Source organism: Castor canadensis, chromosome 11 (genome assembly GCF_047511655.1).
Source record: "Castor canadensis chromosome 11, mCasCan1.hap1v2, whole genome shotgun sequence".
Lineage (NCBI taxonomy): Eukaryota > Metazoa > Chordata > Mammalia > Rodentia > Castoridae > Castor > Castor canadensis.
Genome location: NC_133396.1, coordinates 60,711,084 through 60,736,430, shown reverse-complemented (window position 1 = coordinate 60,736,430; position 25,347 = coordinate 60,711,084). Strand labels below are relative to the sequence as shown.

Here is a 25,347-nt window from a genome sequence, read left to right as displayed (position 1 = left end):
ACATGAAAATTCTCAAAAAACATAGGATTCCAAGGTAAATATGAGAACAAAGAGAGAGATAATAGAGCTGGAATTGCTATGGATGTTGTCAGCAGTCCTAGAGAATGGTAGGGTTTTATTTTCCCTGTGTCTGCTGGTGGATCTCACAGCCCACTTATCTTTTAACCTAGCTTCTCCAAGACAAAATGAGAAGACTAAGATACCCTGGACCTGATTGGGTCCCTGAGATATAAAGACTAACAGAGGGGGCTGGAAGAAGGGGCCAGATGAACCTCCCAATCTCTTTATAGAACGGTTGAGTAGAGTTACCTCTAGAACAAGTTAACAGAAGTGGTTTAGAGATTACATTAGGCTAGAAGTGTGTCCAGACAGGCTGTCTTGACACTATGGTTGCATAAAAGACAAATTGATAACAAGTAAGATTGGAGTCCAGTATTCACACCTTCTCTACCACTGCTGACTAGAGAGATAAGAACTAGGAAGAGGCTCTTGTCAGCCTCTGCCAGGCAGGGCCTCAGAATCCATTCCACCCCTTGATGCTCTGATAAGCCCACTAAAGAAAACCACTCCTGAATAAATTCATGGTCACCAACTTCCTCTAGGTCTCAACCACAACTAGTATTTCTGCAACATTGCTGAAAAGCACTGACTCCTTACTGCCTTCCATCAGAAAACTCTAACATCCCTCACCCTCACCAGAAGGTAGCCAGGGGAACAAGAAATGGAAGGCAAAAGCCTGGCAAGGTATCTGTAATCCTAGCTACTGAGGAGACAGAGATCAGGAGATCAAGGTTCAAAGCTAGCCCAGGCAAATAGTTTACAAGACTCCATCTCAAAAATACCTACTACAAAAAAGTACTGGTAGAGTGGCTCAAGTGGTACAGCGCCTACATAGTAAGTGAGAGGCCCTGAGTTCAAACTCCAGCCCCACCAAAAAAAAAAAAAAAAAAGAAATGGAAAGCAAAAATTGACAGGAAAACATAACAGGAAAAACACTTAAATTAACATTCTGACAGTCACCTACCGAGCCATCACCTACTGGACCATTGTGTTCCTTACCTCCAGAAGAAATCTTTTGTTAGCAAAAAAGACTCAACCTCAGCACTAGCTGACATGGACACCAATGGGAGATAAACAGTTCTGAGTGTCTGGAAGTTCTGAGTGCTTAAGACTCTCCCTTAAAAACCTATCCTTCTCCTTGGGATGGGGTCTGCAGTTTTGGGGACATTAAATCTGCTATCTACCTTAATTTGCTAGCAAATTAATAAACCTTCATTTCCTTTTCTCCAAAACCCTGTTCTCATTATTCTAGTCAGCATGGAGCCCAAGGAAACAAAGTTTCCATAACATTCCTATCACAATCCCACTCCTATCAGCTTTACTGCCCTTCTTTCCATCCTTCCCTACTTCCTTCCTTCCTTCCAACAGGGTCCTGCTAGACTGTCCAGGCTGAGTCTATACCCCTGTGCCTAAGTATCCAGGACAACAGGTGCATACCACCATGCCCAGCTGCTCTCTTATTATCTTCAGAGTATTCAAGTTCTCTCCAATCTCTTACATCTCTGAATGCCCCTCAGCTTCCTTGACCCTCAAAAGTCAGCTCCTTGCCAACCTCCTCACACAAGTCAGCAGATGTTATAATTTTCTAGTTTGTCTGCTGCCACTCTCAGTTGTTCCCTTTTGTTTCCTATTGTAACAGGTACTTAAACTGCTTTTGCTGTAAAAGCACTAACTCCTTACTTGGGCCCATAAATTAACTAAAAGCAGGAGAAAAGCCTGGCACCCCTACCTCCATTTTTGTGTCTGCATTCTTTGCTCTGAGCTACAGAGAGTGTAGTCACTTTGCAATCACATTGGAATCCAGGAAGCACAGCACTAATGATAGATTGTTCACAAGGAGGGAGAAAAAGTAGGCCCCCATAGAAAGGAACAGCAGAGCCTCTGCCAGGCAACAACGACTTGCTTAACCTGACCAGACTGCTCCCCTCAAGCATAGCAAGGATAACAGCTTCTCCAGAACTCTTCCCAAAACAAAGACTGACATATGATCCACCGGAACACACCTGAGACCTGGATTCTAATCATTTTGCAAACCTCCCTCCTCCTGCCCAAATTATCTATTTAAACCTAAAGCTCACGTCTGTACCCGGATGATGGCTGAAGATGGGCTGAGTACATACTTTACCTCTTTCCACAATGGGCACAAGCTGCATAATAAACCTTTCCCTGCCCTTCACCATGTCTCTTTATTTGGCATATAGGGGTTAAGTGGCAGGACCTGATATGTGGAATCCCAGGAGTTTGGGCCTGGGGCCTAAAACTGGCTTCAGCTTTGGGAAGCCCAGCCAGAAGAAAAATCTCTCCCCTGCTGTTAAGGAGATAGTTCTCTACTTTTTTTTTTTTTTTCTTTTTTTTTTTTCCATTATTGCCTCCCTTATGGAGCCTTTGAGACATTTTTTTCTAATTGTTCCCTGCCCCTACCTCATAAAATTGTAATATCTTTATATATCTGTTTATGTACCATGGCCCTTTGGAGGGCCACAAACCACTGTAATAGCTAAGATATTGCTGCCCCACCCGCTTTGAGAATACATCACCAAGGCAGATCCTGCATGTTTTCAGGATTTTCTGCCTTCCCACAGGGTCCTCCCCTAGTCACTTATACCCTCTCCTCCAGCATCTCAACCTGCCTCCTTTCAATGACCCTTCTGGTTGCCCCCTCCAGCTCTGACTCTCTCTGTTCCCATCATGGCCTTATTTCTTGAAAGGCATGGTGCACTCTGCCTTCTGCCTCCGTCTCTCTATTGAACTGTCCTCTCTGATACCATGAACAAACTCTGTGTAGCCTCAAACACAGACTCTTTCGCCCAACAATCCCGCTTAAAAAAAAAAGTTAGAAATATAAAATATAAAAGAAAAAGAAAAGTTAGCACCACTTTCCAGGGAGAAAGAAAGCTGGATGCTGTGTCTCACCACAACTGTGATGATTTTCCCCCAGCCTCTATTGAGGTATGACTGACAAATAAAAATTGAGTATTCTAGGGTATATGTGGTATGTTTTGATATATACATCAATTGGGAAGTGATTGCCACAATTGAACTAATAAACATCTCCATCATCTCACCTAGTTACCTTTTTTGTTTTTTCTGGTGAGAATGCTTGAGTTCTCCTATCTTAGCCAAATTTCAAACATACATTATTAACTACAGTTAAATATACATTATTAACTATTAGGCACTCTAATACATTGGAGAGCTATGTATTATAACTGAAGATTTGTATCCTTTGACTAGTATTTCTCCTTTTCTTCCAAACCCCAGCCCTTAGTAACCACCATTTCATTATTATGAGTTCAACTTTTCTTTAGATTCCACATACAGGTGGGACCCTGCACCTGTGCTGTGACTGGCTCATCCTACTAGGCATCAAGTCCTCAAGTTACACTGTGTTGTCAAAAATGGCAGGAGGCAGGATTTCCTCCTTCTTTTTTTTTTTCCTTTTGTGTGGTACTAGGGTTTGAACTCAGGGCCTAGACTTTGAGCCACTCCACCAGTCCTTTTTTGTGAAGGGTTTTTTGAGATAGGGTCTTGAAAACTATTTGACCAGGATGGCTTCAAACTGTAAGAAAAATGATCTTTTCTATCAAAGTATTTGTTACCCTCTTAGATTACTTAAAAATTCCTCAAGTCACCATCTTAGGTGACTTGTATGTTTAAAGGGTCCTTGCTTCTTCTTCCAGATTCCTGTACAACTCCACTACCAGCCAAACTGCATGCCCTTACATATCTCCCAAGCGTTTTGGCCAATCAGGAAAGACTGTGAACCTTTGACCTGGACAAATCCCAGGTGAGGGGCAGGTACAACTGCGTCAGGGATATAAGGAGGAGCCAGAAGGTGAGTAGATGGCTGACGGATTCCAGGATCCTAAAGAATGAGGCTATCTTGCTAGAAAAGGATGACCTGACTCTAACTACTGATGAGGCCACTTTCTTGGCAGGAAGGCAGGAGGAAGGAGCCCCTGAACATAAATGTTTAGATATTATTGAGTATCAAACCAAAGTAAGTCCAGATCTTGGGGAAACTCCTTTCCAGACTGTGTTCCATTTCTTTGAGGATGGATCCTCTCGAGTAATCCAGGGAAAAAGGCATAATGGATGTTCTATAGTAAACAGGAAGGCCATGACTATAATAGAATCATAACAATTGGTCAGCACAGACTTGTGAATTGTTTGCCCTAAATCAGATCTTAAAACACTTAAAGGACAAAGAAGGGACCATATACACTGACTCAAAATATGCATTTGGGGTGGTCCACATCTTTGGAAAAACCTGGATGGAACGGGTCTTAATCAATAGCAAGGGCCAAGACTTGGTACATGGAGAATTAATTCAACAAATATTAGAGAGCCTAAAACTACCGGAAGAAATAGCCATAGTCCACGTGCCAGGTCACTAAAAGGGAGTAAACTTTGAGACTCGGGGAAATTCTTTTGCAGATGAGACAGCAAAACATGCTGCTCTCACCTCTGAGACCCCGGTCTTTTGTTTCATTCCTCACCTCCCTGCTCCTCATGTCACCCCTATCTTTACCCCCTCTTAGGAGGAACAACTAAAAATCTTGGGGCAGTCAGGACTGAACAGGGAAAATGGGCTCTTCCCAATGGGAGGGAAATGATCTCAAAGCCCCTAATGAGAGAACTCCTTACCTATCTCCATCAGGTGAACCACTGGGGACCTCAAGCCACGTGTGATGCAGTTTTGCGAGCCTATGGGTTTACAGGGATTTCTACACTAGCCAAACAAGTATCAGAAAGAGGTCTTACTTGTTGAAAGATTAACAAGAAAGCTCTGAGACAGAGACCAGCTGGGGAAGAAACCCCAGGTTGAGACCCTTCCAAAGCATTCAGGTAGATTACACTGAGATGCCCAAAACAGGTCATCTTAAATACCTCTTGGTTATTGTAGACCATCTCACTCACTGTGAGATGCCCCTCTCCCAGGAGCCACTGCTACAAATGCAATTAGGGTATTAGTAGACAACATAATCCCAAGGTTTGGGGTTATAGAAAATATAGGCTCAGACAATGGGAGTCATTTCACTGACAACCCTTAAGGGACTTATGAAGGCTCTAGAGATCAAATGGGAATATCACACTCCCTAGCATCCACCTTCCTCAGGGAGAGTTGGAAGAATGAATCAGACTTTTAAAAACCAACTCACTAGATTAGTTTTAGAGACTAGATTACCTTGGACTAAATGTCTTCCCATGGGGGGACATTGGCCTCTCCCCCATGAAATGCTTTATGGGCTTCCTTACCTTAGCTCTGTTACTGATGTACATTCCTTTGAAACCAAAGACCATTTCCTCAAAAATAATATACTTGGATTCTTCTCTACCTTACTTTGTCTTAGGAAAAAAGGATTGTTAGCACAGGCTCCTCCACTTGACTTTCCTGTTCACCCACACCAGCCTGGTGATTATGTGCTAATCAAGACCTGGAAAGAAAATAAGCTTGAGCCAACTTGGGAAGGACCCTTTCTGGTCCTGCTGACCACGGAGACAGCTGTCCAGACCACGGAGCAGGGATGGACTCATCACACACGGGTAAAGAAGGCACCCTCACCTGACCAGAAGGAACAATGGGCTATGCTCTCACATCCAGGCAACACCAAAGTGACTTTAAAAAGACTAGTTAAAATATTCTTTCCCTTTCATTTGGGAAATGGTATGCTTATTATTAATGTAACTCAGAGTACTTTTCCCTTAATTGTTGAATTCAATGCATGCCAGATCCTTCCTTGTGGAGGCCTTATGTCCCAACTCCAGCTCCAAGGATATTCCTTTTTTATGTGCCCCATCCCAGGACCCACAGGGAAGTTGGTATCTGCCCAGAGTGGATGGATGTGGGGTGAAACACTGGGTATAAAGGACACACTTCTCCCTTTTATGACAATCCTAAGGGCTGGACCACACTCCTGGTCACTGGAAAGACTCCAATTTCTACCATCCAGAACAATCGACAGTCTTTTAACAGACTACAGTCAAAATTACAGCTGTTTCAGACACACCTCTCTCCTACTTGTAAAGATAAACAATGAAACTCACTTAGATTAGACATAGAAAGACCTTCAAGTATGACACAAGAACCATCTATATTTCATAGATACAGATTGGGGCAGATGTCTCAGGGACAGACCTGTTAGGTGCCTTTAAGCTCCATCTAGCTCCCAACCCCTCCTAGGTGACACCCAGTTCTACCTTCACTCCAATGTTACCGCCACAGTTGTATAACAATCGAACTCAGGTAACTGTAGTAGAAGTCAAGGACCTAAAACAAACTGTGGCTATTGAAATTGGGTACAGGGATACAAATGCTTGGATGGAATGAATAAATTGCTGTCTGCACAATTAAATAAGAGTGAGTGCTACGTTTGTACTACTGGGAGACCATAGTCTCAGGAGGTCTTGTTTTCATTAGGATGGTCCTTAGATCCAGATGGAATGTATTGCATGTTGGCTCTATTTCAGGATGCCAAGGATCGGGGCAATGAATCCTGCCGGACGCTATCACTACTGGTCCCAGAGGTCAGAGGTCCTTCAGGTCAGCCCCCAAGGACTATTAGACCACCCACCCTAGACGTTAATTATACCCTATGTCTCATGAGATGGGGGGATGATTGACAAATGTGGGAAACCTGATGGGATGCAGTGAAAGCTGGTCCTTCAACAGCTTCACAAACCAGTCCACACTCTTGGTGGGCAGAACCAATGTCTGGCAGTACTGCAGGGGACTTTTATTTGAGACTCTCCCAGGTAACTGAGCAGGCACCTGTGCTTTAGAGAAGTTGGCAATTCCTTTCACCCTAGCATTTAGATCCTCAGCCCATGCCACAACAACTAGGAAAAGGAGAGACATAGACACAGACACTGCAGCCAACCTCAGAGGCTCCCTTAATCCCCGTGCTTACATTGATGCCATTGGGGTTCCTAGAGGGTGCCAAACAAATTTAAAGCCAGAAATCAAATTGCAACAGGATTGGAATCAGTACTTTTCTGGTGGTCCACTATAAATAAAAATGTCAATTGGATTAATTATATTTATTATAACCAACAAAGGTTTGTTAACAATACCAGGAATGCTATCAAAGGAATAACAGAGCAATTGGGACCAACTAGCCAGATGGCTTGGGACAACAAGCTAGATTTAGACGTGATGTTGCCCAAAAAGGGAGGAGTTTGAATAATGATTGGAGTTTTGTGTTGCATGTACATATCAAATAATACAGCCCTCACTGGAACTATTACTGAGGCCCTACAGGGATTAACTTCCCTATCTAACGAGCTAGCTGAAAACTCAGGTATAAATGATCCCTTCACTGACTTAATGGAAATTGGGTTGGGAGATGAAACAGCTGGATGACCTTAATCTTAACCTCCTTGATCATAGTGGCTGGAGTTTTAATTTTAGTAGGATGCTGCATAATTCCTTGTGTCCAAGGACTAATACAGTGGTTAATTGAGACAGCCCTCACAATCACCCCCACCCTGCCAAAATAACTTGTTTCTATTAAAAATGCAGGAACATGACAGCCAACAACTCCTAAATGAGTTTGAAGAAAAGAATTTAATTAAAAGAGGGGGAAATTGTAAGAAAAATTATCTTTTCTATCAAAGTATTTGTTACCCTCCTAGATTACTTAAAAATTCCTCAAGTCACCATCTTAGGTAACTTGCATGTTTAAAGGGTCCTTGCTTCTTCTTCCAGATTCCTGTGCAGTACCATTGCCCACCAAACTGCATGCCCTTACATATCCCCCAAGACTTTTAGCCAAGCAGGAAAGACTGTGAACCTTTGACCTGGACAAGTCCCAGGTGAGAGGCAGGTACAACTGCATCAGGGATATAAGGAGGAGCCACTATAAGCCATTTTGTGCCTGCATGCTTGCTTAGCAGGAGTGAGCACATGCATGCACCCAGAGAAAATTGCCTCTGTCCTAGTGGCACACGGGAGCACAAGGCTCTGCCCCGTGATGTACAGTCCCTTTCCACAATGTTGGAGAAAAAGCCGGGCCTTGTGTCTGCGCCTGAATATTCCTACAACTTCTCAGAGTCCTATGGACAATGACTGGGGAGATAAACCATGCAGGAAACACTAGTATGTGTTCTGAGAAATTGTTGAGAAAAAAGAAGAGAAAATTGCCTTGTCAAGATTTTCTGTCTCTTGTGTGTCTGTTTTCGGCACCGAAGGGTTATCAATTCCAACAGAACCACAATCCTCCTGATCTCTGCCTCCTAAGTAGCTAGGATTGCAGGCATGAGCCACTGGAACCCAGAGATTTCCTTCTTTTTAAAGTTTGAACAGTATTCCATTGTGAATGTACCATATTTGCTTTATCTATTCATCTGTTGGTGGACACTTTGGTTATTTCCATATCTTGGCTATTGTGACTAACTTTTCAATGAACATGGGAGCACCTGAAGATTTTACATGAACATGAATTCAAGGGATCTTTATAGACCAGGTACTTCATGGAACAAATGTAAGCCTCCCCTAACCAAAGAAAAAGGGGACTTGTTTCAACCAACTGTGTGCAAACCAGTATTATGATTTGGATCTTAAATGTCCCTCCAAGGCCTGCATGTTAAAGGCATGGCTGCCAGACTGTGGCTGTTGGGAAGCATGAAGCTTTAGGAAGTAGGACCTAGTGTAGGGAAGTTAGGTCACTGGGTGTGTGACCTTGTAGGGGATACTGGAACACTGGCCCCTTCCTCTCTCCCTCTTTTTCACTTCCCAGCTGCCATAAAGTGAAACGCTTTGCTCCACCACATGCTCCCTGCCATGATTTTCAGCCACAGGCCCAAAGCAATGAGGCCGACCTCTCTACCCCCAATTCCCAACCCTAACACTCCCTAGGTAAGCAGAGGTGATGGAGGAAGAGGAAGCCATTTAATCAAACTCATCTAAGAGCGACTGAGACCCTGATTCTTTTTGACATTGTGCTATAGTAAGTCCTCTTGAAAAGACAGAGAAGGTCTCAATAGAGGTTCAATAGCAACACCCAGGATCCCAAAAGAGACCAGGCTCAACTCCAAGCCTAAAAGTTCAGGAGACCAAGCCTGGACATACTCCTGGGACAATCCCCTAGCACCACAGTCTTTCTTGGGGACCTTGCCCAAATCTATGTGAATGGATGTTGGAAACCCAAGTCTGTGTCACCGTTGTGACCTATGCAAACACAGAAAATGACTTGACCAATGAGACTGCACAGGACAAAGTTTCTCCAGCTCTACACTACAGGATGACAGAAGCAAATGATAGCACCTGGAGAGGGAAGTTCTGGGCTTCCTGCAAATAGGAACAGGTAGATCCCAAATTACTAACTGTAAAAATAGATGATACAATGTCCACCTTGAAGTCATATCCTATGATTACATGGTTTATAGTGCCATGCTTATGTATAAGCACCTCAAGAAATAAATATGAATTTATATAACCTCATGCCATACATGGGCTCCAAATAGCAAACACAGTTTGCTACAGTTTGAGCCATACTGGAACAGGAGGAAAAAAAGGATGCAACTGTTCTTGTGTTCAAAAACAATTTAGCAAGCCTTTTTAGCTATAAAATGCATGTGCTTAAAAAGGAAAGAAATTTAAAAGAAAAGAAATGGGGGGAGGGAGGTCTTGAGAGGTAAGAGCTCTAGTGGAAAGTGGAGCCTACAGAGAGATATGCAGAAGAAGCAGTGTGTGGTGAGGAACCAACCTGGGGGAAGCTGACATTCAATTGTAAATAATGATAACAGCTAATTCATAGAGGGCTACATGCCAGGCATTGTTCTAAGTGTTTAAACATATTATAATTCATTTAGCTTATGCTTGAATTATTTTCTCAATTATTCATTCCCTTTCTCTGCATGTGACCTCATAGAACAGTAGAGTTAGCAGAAGGGATGGCGGAGTGGCTCAAGTGGTAAAAGTGCCTGGCTTGCAGGCAAGAAGTCCTGAGTTCAAACCCCAGTGCCAATAAAAAAATAAAACTAAATAAATAAATGTAGAGTTAGCAGAAAAAAAAGTCACAAAACACCAGAGAGCCAAGCTGAACTATGGACTGACTTAGGAAACAGGTGTAAAAGAAATTTTTCTAGGATGCAAAAGTGATCCATGAAAATGTGTGTGGAAAGGCCAGATCCTGCTAGTAAGAACAATGGGGATTTTACAAAATAGGGTGACCCTAGAAAACTAGAAGAACAGGGGGCTGTCAAATGGCAACCAAGCACAGAGCATTGTAGGCAGGAGTAGGCTTAGGAGATAGGGAATGGTATCCAAAAAGGACCAGGCACTGCTGGAAGGTGTGGAGACTGGCAGGTGGGTCTAGAAGTCCTTCTGACTACCAACAACCAACAGAAGTCAATTCTGAGATTGCAGATGTACCTGGCCTAGCCCAACCCACCAAACACATCCACTATGAGGCAAATGCTTACAATGACTTGGATCACAAAGATCTAGCTATATAGGGATCTATGCAATCTCTGATAGATTCCTAGATGGGTGACAGCCTGAGTCCTGAGCCATTCTCCCACTGTTTACAAAGTCCCTAACCAGCACTGATCTAACTGGCTTTCCTATTCCAGAACCCATGAATGATCAGGAGACGGCCTGGGAATAAAAATTAACCTGAAACCTACTGAAGGAGAAGGGGCTGTCCTCACCTAGAAAAGACAAAGTTCCTGGGAAATGCACATATTTGTTGGGTCCCTAAGTAATTCTATACTGTACTCTAGCACCCAGACTGGTATTCCTGGGTACCAAACATTTCCTGCACCTACTATGGAGGTTGGGCAAAATGGCATTTTCGGTGCCCTGCCACGGGCCCCCTCTCAAGATATCTGGCCATAATATTTAGTGTGCTTGGGATTGTAATGCCTGGATGTTTAGATGGGGTGGAAGAGTGGAGCTGGGAACTCAGGCAGGAGGTCAGTGAGTGGGGCAGCAAGTCTTAAGCTGTGCTTTTCCTTGCTGTAGGTAGCAGAGCTCAAAGGCAGTAGAGATTAGTGGCTGGAGGATTTACTGGGCCACACTCAGTCTTGTAGCAGGGCATCTGCCAAAGCCCAGCACAGACTCAGAAGCTTTCTCCCAGATCCAGTCCAGAAATGCAAAGACTTTTCCCTCCATTTCAAAAACGGGCTCACCCTCTTTTCCTCATAATTTTCCCCAAAAACCTGGAGACTGTGGGAAGTGCCCTATCCTAGTTTTCTCCAACCCCAAGGCAGCTGCCCTGGAGGTCCAGAGTCCCCGCCACAGTCATGCTCTAGGCCTCATCCTGACCAGGGCCCCCTTATTTTCCGGTGCTTAACACTTAGCCAACTGAAGGCACAGCCCTTCCCCACAGCCTGCTCTACAGCAAGGCTCACCAGTTCGGGCTAGTTTGGGGCGGGAACTTGGGAGTGCCTAGAAGTTATGAGGGCGGGGACACAAACCCATCTTTTAAAGACCTGGAACTGGCCCTAAGGCAACCTCGGATCAGGGCGGTCCAGGGAATAGAACCGGACCCAATTTCCCTGTCTGAGCGGCCGGAGGGCATCATGGGACGCTACCGCATCAGCGTGGCGACGGGGGCCTGGCTCTTCTCTGGGTCGCACAACCGCGTGCGGCTGTGGCTGGTTGGGGCGCACGGGGAGGCGGAGCTGGAGCTGCAGCTGCGGCTAGCGCGGGGCGAGGTTTGTGGGCAAGAGTTGGAGGTGGGCAAGAGGCAGCAGGCTGAGAGCCCTTGACAGCGCAACCAGACCACGCGAGCTGGGAGTTCTCTGGCATTGAGACACTCGGAGTGAGATCAGGGATAAGGCTGGGAGCCATAGGCTTGGGCTGGGCATCTCCCTGCCCCCAACCCTGATCCTGGCAGCCTCCAACTGTTCCAAATGGCTCCAGAGCCAGGATAAATATACAACCAGTGGTCAGACCATGAAGCTCCTCCCAGCACAGGTGCGATGGGAGCTCAGTGAATGGGATCCTGTGGCCGATGATGACGCTCCAAGTCACAGCAGGCTACGCCGTGTTCCCTCTTCTTCCACAGGAATGGGGGTATCGATACCCACACGGGGCAGGTTGTGAGGGAGAGGGAGCCAGGTGATGCAGCCACAGTAAACTGAGGCTCCACACACAAAGGGACAACGCTGCCCTCAAAACGGCCTCTCCAAGTCCCTGCTGCTCAGTCTGGCGGGTCTGGCCCCCATAGGTGGAGGAGTTTGACCTTGACGTTCCCCAGGACTTGGGACCTCTACAGTTCGTGAAGTTGCGCAAACAGCACTCACTGGTGGACGACGCGTGGTTCTGCGACTGCATCACGGTGCGGGGCCCCGGAGCCTGCGCCCAGGCGGCCTTCCCCTGCTACCGCTGGGTGCAAGGCCAGGGCGTCCTGAGCCTGCCCGAGGGCACCGGTGAGCTGAGCGGGCAGCGGGGAAGTGCGGGGTGGAAAGGCGCTGAGGAAGGGATGGGGGAGGGGGCTACAGAAAGGATGGGCACGTGATGGTGAAGGGCAGGGATCCAGGATGCAAGACAGGAAACAGGAAGTTAAGAATTCCCAAGATGTTGCCCAGAAAAAGTGATTCTGCAAGTGAGGCTGCGGAGGTGGGGAAGAGTGATCTGGAGACCCTGTCTTCGTAGAAGCTGAGAGCAGAGAGTGGGCGATGCAGCGATGAAGGAAACAGAGAAGCAAAGTAGAAAGGAGCTGTGTGTGACTCAGAACAAGTTAGGGCAGGGATGGGGGGGAGGGGGGGGCAGCCATAGAATAGGAGATGGCAGACAACCTATGAGCAAGAGACAGCTCCAGAAACAAATGACATGATGTTGACTAGCTGGTTTGGTTGAAATAACATAGAAGACAACTGTGAAAGACAAGGAGCACTTGGCAGGAGATGGAAATGAATAGGGTGGCAAATATTGAAAGTTTTATTTACCATGGGGAAAAAATTCATGAGAGGTGAACACAAAGACAAATGAGGGCTGGGGTGGATGGAAACATGAAATATGTAACTTTGAGATAGAAAAGTTTAAGTATACATAAGAACAGGGCCAAGTCAATAAATACAGACTAATGGTAAGTCCAAGAAAATAAAGTCAAGTAATGAAAGCAAACATAGAATCTTTGGAGAGCAGGTAAAGGTGTGGCAAGTGAGATTAAGACATGTGAAATTAGCCAAAGCAGTATGTAGCAGCAGACAGGTGTGGGCCCATGGATGACTAAGATCTTACCACCATAATTAAGGTCATTTTTCCAACCCTGGATATTGATGAAATGGGGTCAAGTTGGGGAAGATGAGTTAAGGAACCAGAAAAGATGACCAAGCTGGTGGCTTGGCTCAAGTGGTAGAGCACCTGCCTAGCATGAAGCCCTGAGTTCAAACCCCAGTATCACCAAAAAAGAAAAGAAAAAGAAAAAAAAGGCCAGGGGGTGTGGGGCGGGGGGAGGTAAAGGTGGCAAACATGAAATGTGGGTCTCCAGGCAAGAAATATGGGGTGAAATAAGTGAAATTGGGAGTGCAGAATGCAACAAAGGAATAAATCTGTCAGGATCATCAAGTAAGGCAAAGCCAGAGCAACCAAGCAAGACTGAAAACATGGAATCTAGTGAGACTTGTAGTGACAAAAAGGGGGCCGGGGAGAAGCAAAAGAGAGCACAAGGCCAAAGGGGTATAGCTAATCTTAATGTCTCCCCAGCCCGTCTAGCAGGAGACAATGCCTTGGATGTCTTCCAGAAACATCGAGAGAAGGAACTGAAAGAAAGACAACAGATGTACTGGTGACTACCTACCCACAGGCCTCTGACTTGTCCCACCCTTCCCCTGCTCCTACCCCTAACACTGACCTCAACAACCTGCATTAAGCTTTGTCCCTAACTTTTAGCTGGGCCACCTGGAAGCAAGGTTTACCCCAAACAATAGCTGCAGACTGTAAGGAGGATCTACCTCCAAATATGAGATTTCATGAGGAGAAGAGACTGGACTTTGAATGGACACTGAAGGCAGGGTGAGAAAAAGGCTGGAGTGTGGAATCAGGGCTGGGAGATCTAAGAATGATGGTAAATGGCGAGGGCCTGCGGGGTTGAATGATGGGTTCATGCCTCAATACCTGTCCTAGGGCTCTGGAGATGGTCCTCAAACGTGTTTGCACCCTCCTGAGCTCCTGGAACTGCCTAGAAGACTTTGATCAGATCTTCTGGGGCCAGAAGACTGCCCTGGCTGGTCAGTGGCTCCCCCAGGTCTCCATAACCCCTTGATGGTCCCTTTTGATGACCCACTATTACACTTCAGGGTTCCCATAACTCCTTGCCAAATTAAGACATATTATTCCTGGTGATCTCAGAGAGGACTCAAGAATAAAAAGAAAGGGCCTGGGTACAGAATACCCTGAATCCCTGAGATAGAGCTGGAGAAGAGATATCCATGCTTTGCTAGATATTCTCCTCCCTCCCATGCCCCACCTTCCACCCTATCCCCACAGAGAAGGTTCACCAGTGCTGGCAGGATGATGAGCTTTTTGGCTACCAGTTACTCAATGGTGCCAACCCCATGCTGTTGAGACGCTCCACCGCTCTGCCCTCCAGGCTGGTGCTGCCCTCAGGGACAGAGGAGCTGCAGACCCAATTGGAGAAGGAACTCCAGGTACTCCCCCACACCCTTCCCATTACCTGGCATTGTTCTTTCCTTTTGTAGTATTATGAGAACAGGTAAGATGAGAAACCAAGTATAAGTCAGAAGAAAGAGGGCTTCTCCCTGGTGCAGACTCTAGCTGCACCAGGGCAACACAAATGGGAAAAGTATTTCAGGTAAAATCTATAAGGAACTCCCAGTATGAATGGGGAAATAGAATGGATCTGCAGAGCACTGATGGGGTCTACAGATACTCAGAGGAACAATGACATTCCTCGCTACCATCAGTGTTATGGACTCCAGTGTTCATGGCAAGGGTAAAGGCAAAGCCTGTGCCATCAGGTGGGGGGATTCAGGGAGATTTTCTAGAAATTTTTAGACACTAGGTTTGAGAGAGATGAACTGTCCACTAGGAAGATGAACCTAACCAGGATGTATGTACGGACACAAGCATGTGTACACCATATTCAGTAGAAAAGGTATTTACAGGAAGCTCTGTGGAATATTCTGCAGAATGGAAGAGGGATTGCTAAGCTGATGGAAGCCAAAAGCAGAGACCAAACCACTAAGGGATGACAGGGCAGGGGCCTGACCACCTGGACATGGAGTCAGTTAATAATGCCTGTCATGCAAACTGAATTGAGCAGGTCTGGTTCTGAACCCCACATCTTCTATCTATATCCCTGCACAAGACATCTACCCTCACTAGGCTGTTCCTTCACTTTACAATGAGAAGAATTGAACCAGGTACTCTCGTTCTGCCAGCTGGACTCTAAAACTGAGCTGGACTGAATGTCCTCGACTGTTTTGCCCTTTGCCCTGGTCTACTTCTAGGAGTAGATTTTGAACTCTAAAAACGGTACATGCCTTCTTTCCCCAGAATGGTTCCCTGTTTGAGGCTGACTTTATCCTGCTAGATGGAATTTCAGCCAATGTGATCCAAGGAGAAAAGCAGTACCTGGCTGCCCCCCTTGTCATGCTGAAGATGGACCCCAATGGGAAGCTGCTACCCATGGTCATCCAGGTGAGGCGCCCTGGGTATCTTACTCTAAACATTCTATTCTGTTCATTTAAACCTCAGCCTCTTGGCTCTTGACTCTCAAACCCCATCTTCATTGAAAACTATCCTAATTTCACTGCTTGCTTGCAGCTGGTCTCCACTGACTCATCCAAATGCAAGTGCTTGTTAAAGAGAAATAACATAGCCAGGTGTAGTGGTACACTCCTATAGTTCCAGAACTCAGGAGTCTGAGGCAGGAGAATCATGAGTTATGTAACCAAGTACGTAGTGAGACCTTGTCTCAAAAAGAAAAAAAGAAAGAAAAGTCATAATGGCTTCTTGGGAGTTCTCATCCTGCAACCAGTAGTTCTCAAACATAAATGTGCTTCCAAATCACCTCCAGTGCACAGGTTACTGGGCTGAGGGTGTAGCTCAGTGGTAGAGCACTTGCCTACCATGCACAAGGCCCTGGGTTCAGTCTCCAATACTACCCAAAACAAAACAAAAAGAAAAAAAAGAATACCCACAGGGTGCTGTGTTCAACTGCCAGACTTTCTGATTCTGTGTATCTGGAGTGGAAACTGAGAATGTGTATTTCTTAGAAGTTCCAAAATAGTGCTAATGCTACTTGTTCAGGACCACACTTTGAGAATCTCTGTGTCCTCTGCCTCTGAACATCCATTGTCTCTTGAATATTTTCAGTCTCACTATTCCTACAAAGTATTGATGAGTACTGCCAATAATCTAGCTTCTGCTTCCTGTTCTACAACTGGGCTGTGAGCCTTGTCACATTTCTCCCACACTGCTAGAATCTTCTTACTGCACTCTCTGCTTTCAGTCTCTCCTGCATCCAGCCTGACATCACTACAACTAGTGAGAGGCAGAGTGATGGGGTTCTCATTTTTCCTACTAGAGTGTAATCCCCTCTATAATAGTCTTGCTTTGTCATCTCTTATTTCTCCAGGAATGCTGACAAATACATGCTCAATTTCTGTTTCTCCCAGATTCAACCTCCCAATCCCAGCTACCCAACCCCAACACTGTTCCTGCCCTCAGATCCTCCACTTGCCTGGCTCCTGGCCAAGATCTGGGTCCGAAGTTCAGATTTTCAACTGCAGGAGCTCCAGTATCATTTGCTGAACACTCATCTAGTGGCTGAGGTCATCGCTGTCGCCACCATGAGGTGCCTCCCAGGACTGCACCCTATTTTCAAGGTACAGGCTCTACTCTCAGTCCCATCTCCCTCAGACCCAAATGAACCTAATCTCAGAGGATATTACAAGCAAAACATCTATATAGCAACTTGTGATTGAAAAGGGGAAGAACAGAAGAAGACTGTATAAATATCCTGAGCCTTTTATTTTAATCGAGTTGAGTATTTAACATTTCTTGAGGACATCTGACAGTTTAGCAACAGACTTAAAGTATAGCTGGAATGTTGTTAGTAAAACAAAAGTCTTATTCCTACCTTAGGAGATTTAGTATTTAGCAAGAAAGACAAGTGGATACCGTGAGAACCAACAAACAAACAACATATGAAACTAGTTTGACTAGTTTAGAGTCAGCCTCTAAACAGTATAGTACTGATAGAGAATGTTTCACCCCAACCAAGGAGTCAGCTAAGTAGGAACAGATAAGAAGGCAAAGAGAGCAGCTCAGCAGGCTCCTTAGGCCTGTGAAACAGTGAGGGGGATAAAGATGTGCATTAGTGTGGCAGTGACAGGAATAAAAGGAAAAAATCCAATTATGTGGTGAAGAGAAGAAACAGAAGCTATAGCATGGCTGGGTGCAAGATGGGAGAGAGAAAAGTTGGAGTTCCAAGCAAGCTTCTGTGACACCTAGAAGGGTGAGTGTGTTGTAATTTTACGAACAGTGAGTTCAGTATTTCTTGCTAGGCAGAAAGCAGCAAAATAAGACTGTGCTTTCTTTAAAAATGTTTTCAAAATCTTGATGACACTTTACATATGGCAAATAACAGCAGAAAAGGGCACAAAAATGATACAAGCTTATGAACCAGAGCAATTTTCAGAAATAGTACAGTTAGAAGCAGCTAGTTTGGAGGCAAAAATAAGGTGTTTGGTTTTAGCTACATGGAGTTTGAAGTGTTGGCAAGGTATGCAAGTGCGTAATTCATAAGGAGAACAACTGAACTGTTGGAGCTGGAGGCCTCCATCCCAATCCCCAAGTTTGAGCAACGTAGCTGTGACTTCCTCAGAGTTACCTCTTTGGTAACACAGTCTTATTAATTAGATCTTGGATTTTATTTATCTCACCACCTGCTGAATCTGAATAGGTGAAGCCTCTATTCACACTGATGATTCCCCTTTCAAACTCAGCCATGCCCTGTCTCCACTCGCCATACCAACTTCATCCCATGGCAAACAGCTGAGTTGTTATGGAGAGCTAAGCATACAAACGTCCTAAGGGTAACCTGTGCAAGCTCTGGATTTTGACTGCCAGGGTATGAATAATGAACCTGGGCCTTGAGACTGACTAAACATCTACATCTTTAAATGAGGCTGTCAGGATGTCTACCATCAGGTATTAAAGGATAAAATGACCTAACAAGAGCGTGACACACACTAAATGTTACAAAAATTAGTTCTTGCAATTGTTATTATTGTTAGGAGTTGTCTATCTTCAGGCATCTTCTCAAGTGCACTTTGGGTTTTCTATGACATTCAGCATCTTTCAGGAACTTTCTGAAAAGTTTCAGATCAATGTGAGCTGCTTTGATATCTTAACACCAAAGGGATCACTTGTTTCTTTTCTGCTTCTGGCTTCAACAATTCAGATAAATACCAAAACAGGACAAAACCTGCATATTCACTGGGTGGAAAGGAAGACTAAAAAGAAACATGTGAGAATAAGGTAGCCTTTTTTTAATAGCCAAGGAAAAGCAAGAGAGGAGACATAACAGTGTCTAACTACAGAGTGAAGGCAGAATTGATGACAGCCCCTATGCTGCTTTAGCAGGTAGCTTGACATAGCTCCTCTAATTCTGACTAAAAGTACCCTCTCAAGTCACCTCCCAAAGAAACCCAACAATAAAACAATATGGGCACAGCTTTGATAGGGATAGAATGGCTAACTTAAGCTATCAGGATATGAATGACCAAAGAAATAGAAAAGAAAATCAAAATAGGCTGACTTTTGAGAGACACCAATACCCAAGGTAGAAATAATAAACAGAAAGATTACAGCTACTACTGGAGACCTTTTGTGTATACTTAACACATCACTGATAATCACGGACATCACTACAGTTCCCTGAGGTAAGAAATTCTAGTACTGCCCCCTGTTGACTGATGAGGAGATTGCAGGTTAGAGGGTTATTAACTTGGCCAAGTATTCAAGAGGGTTGAAATCCCTGTAGGCTGGCTCCAGAGCCTGACTTGCAAGGAAGTTGGAGATCATGAGAGTGAGTGATAATAGAGGCAGATCAACCTGTCATAGTAGCAACAGGAACAAAAGCTTCAAGAGTCAGGCACGGTGGTTCACACTTATGATCCTAGCTATTTGGGAGGCTGAGATTGGGCGGATGGCACTTCAAGCAAAAAGTACTCAAGACCCTATCTCCAAAATAACCAGAGCAAAATGGACTGGAGGTGTGGCTCAGGTGGCAGAGCACCTGCTTTGCAAGCATAAAGCCCTAAATTCAAACTACAAGTCCCACCAAAAGAAAAAAAAAAAAAAAGCATCAAGAGCAGGCCACCATGCTGGGTACCAGACCCTACAAGGAAGGACCCAAGCATGGTCTCCATAAGCCACCCCCTCCAATCTCCACCCCAGCTCCTGGTCCCCCATATCCGCTACACTATGGAAATCAACACCCGGAGCCGAACTCAACTCATCTCAGATGGAGGAATCTTTGATCAGGTAAGGAGGGAAATGGGATATGAAGTTACAATTGCCTTGTCATCTAGCTCTCCATAATTTTATGGCACCTTCAGGATCTCAGACCAACCTCTGTGAATGTCCTGATTCTTAACCTATGAGCACTGTCCCTTATCTATGCATGACTTTAATCTGAAAACCCCATCTCTGAACCTCTTATTCCCTCCTTCAATCCCTCAACACCTGTCAACTATCTTATTCCAGGCAGTGAGCACAGGTGGAGGGGGCCACATACAGCTGCTCCGTCGGGCAGTGGCTCAGATGACATACTGCTCCCTCTGTCCTCTGGATGATCTGGCTGACCGGGGTCTTCTGGGAATCCCAAGTGCTCTGTATGCCCAGGATGCTTTGCGGCTCTGGAAGATCATTGCCCGGTAGGTGAGAGAGAACTGACAAATGGAGGGGAATAGACAGAGAAGGTAGGACTCTGGCTTGAGATCAGAATGTGGCAAAAGCAAAGTGCCCCATACAGGGAAGAGATGAGGAGGAGTGAGGAGACTGGCTGAGAACTAAAAATGAAAAAACTAGGATGGGGCAAGATACACAGATGAGGAGACCTGTGGGTGGGGAGACCGAAGGACGTGAAAGGATCAGAGTTTTGTTCGGAATAGCTAGCAAGCTAAGTGAATTCTGGAACTGCTGACTTACGTCTCTTCCCTTTACACTAGTAAGCCAAAAACCTGGGGAGGGCAGGTGTGTAGCTCAGTGGTGGAGTGCTTGCCCAGCATGTGCAAGGCTTTGTGTTTGATCTTCAATACTGAAAAAAAAATTACAGAGGAAGTCCCAAAAGGCAAGTCATGTTAGGATCTGATCCAGGTAGAAATCAACTGGGAAGAGGCCACAGAAGAGGAGCAGAGGTTGAAGGCTGAAGCCCTCTACTCTGAGAGTTCAACTCCCTTCTCTGGGCAGGTATGTGGAGGGGATCGTACATCTCTTCTACCAGAGGGATGACGTCGTGAGAGGGGACCCTGAGCTGCAGACCTGGTGTCGGGAGATCACTGAGGTGGGGCTGTGCCAGGCTCAGGACCGAGGTAAGATCATCCCAGAGACAGAAGCTCCTAGGAGACTCTGCTGGAGCCCCTTCCTAGCTCTGCCCCTCTGGGAACTGAACCCAACCCCTCATCACACTCCTCCCTCCCTCCATGCATGAAAGCATCCAAATCCTACTTACACTTTCTAACACTCAGAACCATTCCAGATACTCCTCAGAGACCCTGATCTTCCACTCCAACTCCTGACCCCACTCCTGTAATGCCCATAACCTGCCATGGCATGGGAACCAACCAGGCCAGAACCATGAGGGCTTCTGCCCAGTCCCTCTGTGGCTCCTGTTCTGTCTTCATGGTTTTCTTTTTCCTACCTGGAGATATGAATAGGAACAACATCCTACCAAAGCCCGTGATGAGCCACCACAGCTTTCCCTCCCTTCCTCCTCCTGCCTGCTGCTATCCACCATGCACACAGGGTCCAGGCATGCTGCACTCTTGCCAGAAATGACCCTGTGCATTTCTAGATGTGACCTCAGTACTGAACATGCTTTGACTCAAACCTGAACTCAGTATCCTGACCTTCAGGGCTCAGGGTTCTTTGGCCAGTCTGGTCCTCTCTTCCTACCTCCTGCACCTTGCCTTCCAGGATCTAGCCACTACCTTCAGTTAACCTCCAACCCCTACATTTTAATCTCCAGGAAAGAAATAGCCTTTCCTAAGCTTCCCCTAGGTTCATCCTCCCCTCTCTAATACAGAATCCAGCCTAGACTGCTTTGAACCATCCTTCAGCCCCCGCGCCTCATACTTTAGATCAACACCTTGAATCCCATCCCCTGCTTCTGTGGGACAACTACACACTTTTACTAGGGATCCATCCTGACCAGGCCTGATGCAGCAAACACCTGTGCCCTGGAGGGAGCCTTCTCCTGGAGGGAAGAGTGGGGTGTTGCACTACCCCACTCTTCCAGGACCAAACTCTCTCTAGTACTTATCAGTTCTGACCCTTAGGCTCCTCTCCCTGGCTACCTTCTCCCCAGATTGGAAATTTAGAAAAAATACTCATAGTGTATTAGTCAGTTTGAGCTGCTATAACAAAGTACCACAGATGTGTGGCTCATAATCAACAGCAATTTATTTCTCACAGTTCTGGAGGCTGAGAAGTCCAAGATCACGTGCCATCAGGTCAGGTTCTGGTGAGGGCCCTCTTCCAGACTGCAAACAGCTGACGTCTCCTTATAGCCTCACATGGCAGAAAGAGAACTCCCTGGCCTCTTCTCTAAGGGGGCTACTGTCCTTAAGAGTTCCACTCTCATGACCTCATTACCTCCCAAAGGCTACACGTCCAAACACCAATACACTGGATATTAGATTTCAACGTGTGAATTTGGAGCAGATGTAGGGGGAGACATGCAAGCATTGAGTCCATAACATACACATTAGCTTCAACCTCCTCTCATTTTTTTCCTTTCCTCTTTTTCTCCCTCAGTTCTCATAGCACACTTTTGCCTAGTTTTTGATAGACTGTTTAGAGAAACTTTTTAGAGAAAATCAAAAGGGGCAAGGGATTAGGAGTCAGGAACTGTCTCAAGATCAGCCTCTGCTTTTTTCCAACTGGGTGATCCTGACAAACAGTTTAATCTCTCTGGTCTTTGATTTCCTTATCGATAAAATGAGAGTAAAATTATATGTGTTCCACTTAACTGATAGGATTATTAGCCTCCAAGCCCCACTGTAAAGTGGGAAGGACTTGAGATAATCCTTTCAGGAAGCCCCTCTTACCTGTGACACTGGAAATCCAGGACTTGTCTTATAACTCATTTAATTATAATTTCCTGTCTGGGAATAGTGGAAGCATCCCTAAATTCTTAACTACTTTTTTGATGCTGGGAATATTTGACCACTCAGACCTTTCCAGCCCCTATGCCTTCCATACCAGCAACAAAAACTATTATTTGTTAAACTTCTTATTACACAGCAGGTAATACTAATACATTAACTCCTTTATAAGGAAGGAATCATCCACATTTTACAGATGAAAAACTGCAGTGAGATAAAGTAATTGGCTCAAAGTAACCAAGCTGTACATTATCAGACCAGGATTGAAACCCACAGTGATGTAAAGATATCTAAATAAATAAACAATCACCCATAAATTCTAAAGCACAGACCTATCAAGGCATATGCCCTTATTTCTTTCCTCTTATGCTGTAGCCTCTAAATCCTGTTCCTTTCCTGGCCAGGTTTTCCTATCTGTTTCCAGTCCCAGGCTCAACTCTGCCATTTCCTTACCATGTGTATCTTCACATGCACTGCCCAGCATGCAGCCATCAACCAGGGCCAGGTACGGACAGCTGAAAGCCCAGGTCCCAGAAGGCAAGTGTCTGGACCTTGGGAGACCCAAGGGAGAGATGGGGATTCAAACCCTAAGTGCCAAGATCCTAGGGTAGCACATTTCCCCTCAGCTCGACTGGTATGCCTGGGTCCCTAATGCCCCATGCACAATGAGGATGCCTCCACCCACCACCAAGGAGGATGTGACAATGGCCACAGTGATGGGGTCACTACCTGATATCCAGAAGTCCTGTCTTCAAATGACCATCACATGGCATCTGGGTCGCCGCCAGCCAGACATGGTGAGAGGGGACCCTAGCAAGAGGGAAATGACAATTGGAAAGGAAATAACCAAGAGAGGGGCTGGGCCCTAGGTGTTTCTGTCTTCAGACAAGAAACTGACTGATCCTTTATTCTTTATTTTGTGTCAGGTGCCTCTGGGGCATCACAAAGAAAAATATTTCTCAAGCCCCAAGGCCACAGCTGTGCTAAGCCAATTCCGAACAGATCTGGAAAACTTGGAAAATGAGATTACAGCTCGGAATGAACAACTTGAACTACCCTATGAATACCTGAAGCCCAGCTGCATAGAGAACAGTATCACTATCTGAGCCCTGAGGTGCCCTCACCTGGAAGATTTCACATAATGTTCAGGACTGACATTTCCATCTTGATCTTATACTTTCCTAAGTCTTTGCTACTTAGGCTCTAATTCCTCCCCCCAACTAAACCCTCTATGTCAGTATCCTACTAGCCCAGAGGGCACTAAATTTTATTTTACATAAGAGCCAAATAGCATTTTAAGTTTTGTAGGCTACACTGTCTCTCCCACAATTTCTCAGCTCACCCATGTTAGCATGAAAGCATCCACAGACATTATGTAAATAGGTAGACTATGTCATTAGGTAAATGAGTGTGACTATGTTCCAATAAAACTTAATCAGCCAGGTGCCAGTGGCTCATGCCTGTAATCCTAGCTACTCAGAAGGCAGAGATCAGAAAGACTGTGGTTGAAAAGCAGCCTGGGCAAACAGTTTGAGACCCTATTTTGAAAAAAACAAACAAACCATCACTAAAAAGGACTGGTGGAGTGGGTCAAGGTGTAGGCCCTGAGTTCGAACCCCAGTACCTCCACCCAAAAGAACTTTTATCAATGCTGAGAGATGACCTTCACATATCACACAATATTCTTCTTTTGGCTTATTCAACCATTTTATGGAGTGGTTTGTTTGTTTTTTGGTTTTGGTTTTTTTGGTGGTATTGGGGTTTAAATTCAGGGCCTCGTGATCATGAGGCAGGCACTCTACCACTTGAGCCACACCTCCAGCCCTCAACCATTTTTTTTTTTAATGTGCTTTGCTTGAGACTGGATTTGGCCCTTATCCTACACTAGCCTGAGGCTCTAACCCCACTTCCAAAACATGCAAGGGGAAGAGGGGGTGGGGTTTCCTGGAGAAGTCCATTACCTCAGCTATTATCCTTTCTCAGGAACTAGACTTCATGCTTGATGGCTAACTTGAAAATTCCTGACTCTGCTCCTTGATGTTATCCCTCCACCCCATTCTTCCTATTCAGGTATGTTTCTCTAAAGTCCCTGAATAAGAATGGTGTTCCTAGCCCATACAAAAACCTTTGTACCAAAATTGCTTCCTTTGGGCTGGTGGAGAGGCTTAAGTAGTAGAGTGCCTGCCCAGCAAGCATGAGGCTCTCAGTTCAAACCGCAGTCCCACAAAAAAAAAAAAAAAATGCTTCCTTCCCCAGGCAGGCTCCAAACAAAAGAAATATGAAACTCGTGTTTCAAGACCACTTTCTAGCCTGGTGTGGTGGCATGCACCTGTAATACCAGCATTCTGAGGATGAGGCAGGAGGATCGAAAATTCAAAGCCAGCCTGAGCTACATTGCCAGACCCTGTCTCAAAAAAAATCAAAGCCACTTAACTAGCCTCTTTAATACTCAATGATCATTATATGTTTCCCAGGTTCCAAGCTCTTTTTTTTTTTGTGGTACTGGAATTTGAACTCAGAGCCTTTCACTTGCTAGGCAGGTGCTCTACCACTTGAGTTACTCTGCCAGCCTCCCAAGTTCTCTTTCACAGCTCCTCTAAAAAAATAATATGCACAAAATAAATGGGAAAGTATCACAAAGTTATTCTAGCCTATGACAGAGTGTCTTTGCTCTGGGGTCTCAGCATCAAAATGATCTCTCTTAATTATGCAGTGGTCATTGTCCTTTCTAGGATGGGTACAGCTCAGTGGAAACTGTGTTCTTCACATGGAGCCCTAAATTCAAACCCCAACCTCCAAAAGAAAAACTGTTCTCCAAGCATCCCTACTTTTTTTAATAATTATTACAAATGTCTCTCACTAGTAAAGTCCACAAACTTTTGTCTGGAGACGATAATCTGTTCATATTTTTAAATTTTCTATCCTGTCTTACTCAATGGACACTACAGTTTCCTTAATTAACAGGGAAGTAGTGAC

General features: G+C 45.2%; 2 protein-coding genes and 1 non-coding gene across 7 annotated transcripts in view; 2 read left to right on the top strand and 1 right to left on the bottom strand.

The window, feature by feature from the left end:
• The window catches only part of LOC109682902 (immunoglobulin-binding protein 1-like), a 78,253-nt gene that overhangs the window by 52,258 nt on the left and 648 nt on the right, over positions 1-25,347 (bottom strand). For 3 of the 5 annotated variants that reach the window (XM_074047044.1, XM_074047043.1, XM_020158472.2), the window contains exon 2: positions 23,101-23,181. The exons of 1 other annotated variant lie outside the window; for it this stretch is intronic. Coding sequence is in view for 1 of the 4 variants with exons in the window: in XM_020158472.2 (XP_020014061.1) it covers positions 23,101-23,144 (44 nt within the window). In the remaining 3 variants the exon portion in view is untranslated. Of the gene's footprint in view, positions 1-22,824; positions 22,923-23,100; positions 23,182-25,347 lie in introns of all 5 variants that reach the window. One more of the 5 variants, XM_020158473.2, reaches the window with a different exon arrangement.
• LOC141414375 (small nucleolar RNA SNORA73 family) lies at positions 7,950-8,158 on the top strand. Its single transcript, XR_012439419.1, has one exon. It is a non-coding gene; the product is annotated as a small nucleolar RNA SNORA73 family (small nucleolar RNA).
• Alox12 (arachidonate 12-lipoxygenase, 12S type) lies at positions 11,476-25,020 on the top strand. The gene is made up of 14 exons (XM_020158474.2): positions 11,476-11,721; positions 12,237-12,438; positions 13,718-13,799; positions 13,904-14,026; positions 14,138-14,241; positions 14,501-14,661; positions 15,530-15,673; positions 16,654-16,863; positions 19,442-19,528; positions 19,751-19,920; positions 20,456-20,577; positions 22,776-22,876; positions 22,998-23,168; positions 23,298-25,020. The coding sequence occupies exons 1-14, from the start codon at positions 11,587-11,589 to the stop codon at positions 23,475-23,477; spliced, it is 1,992 nt and encodes a 663-aa protein (XP_020014063.1). The 5' UTR covers positions 11,476-11,586; the 3' UTR covers positions 23,478-25,020.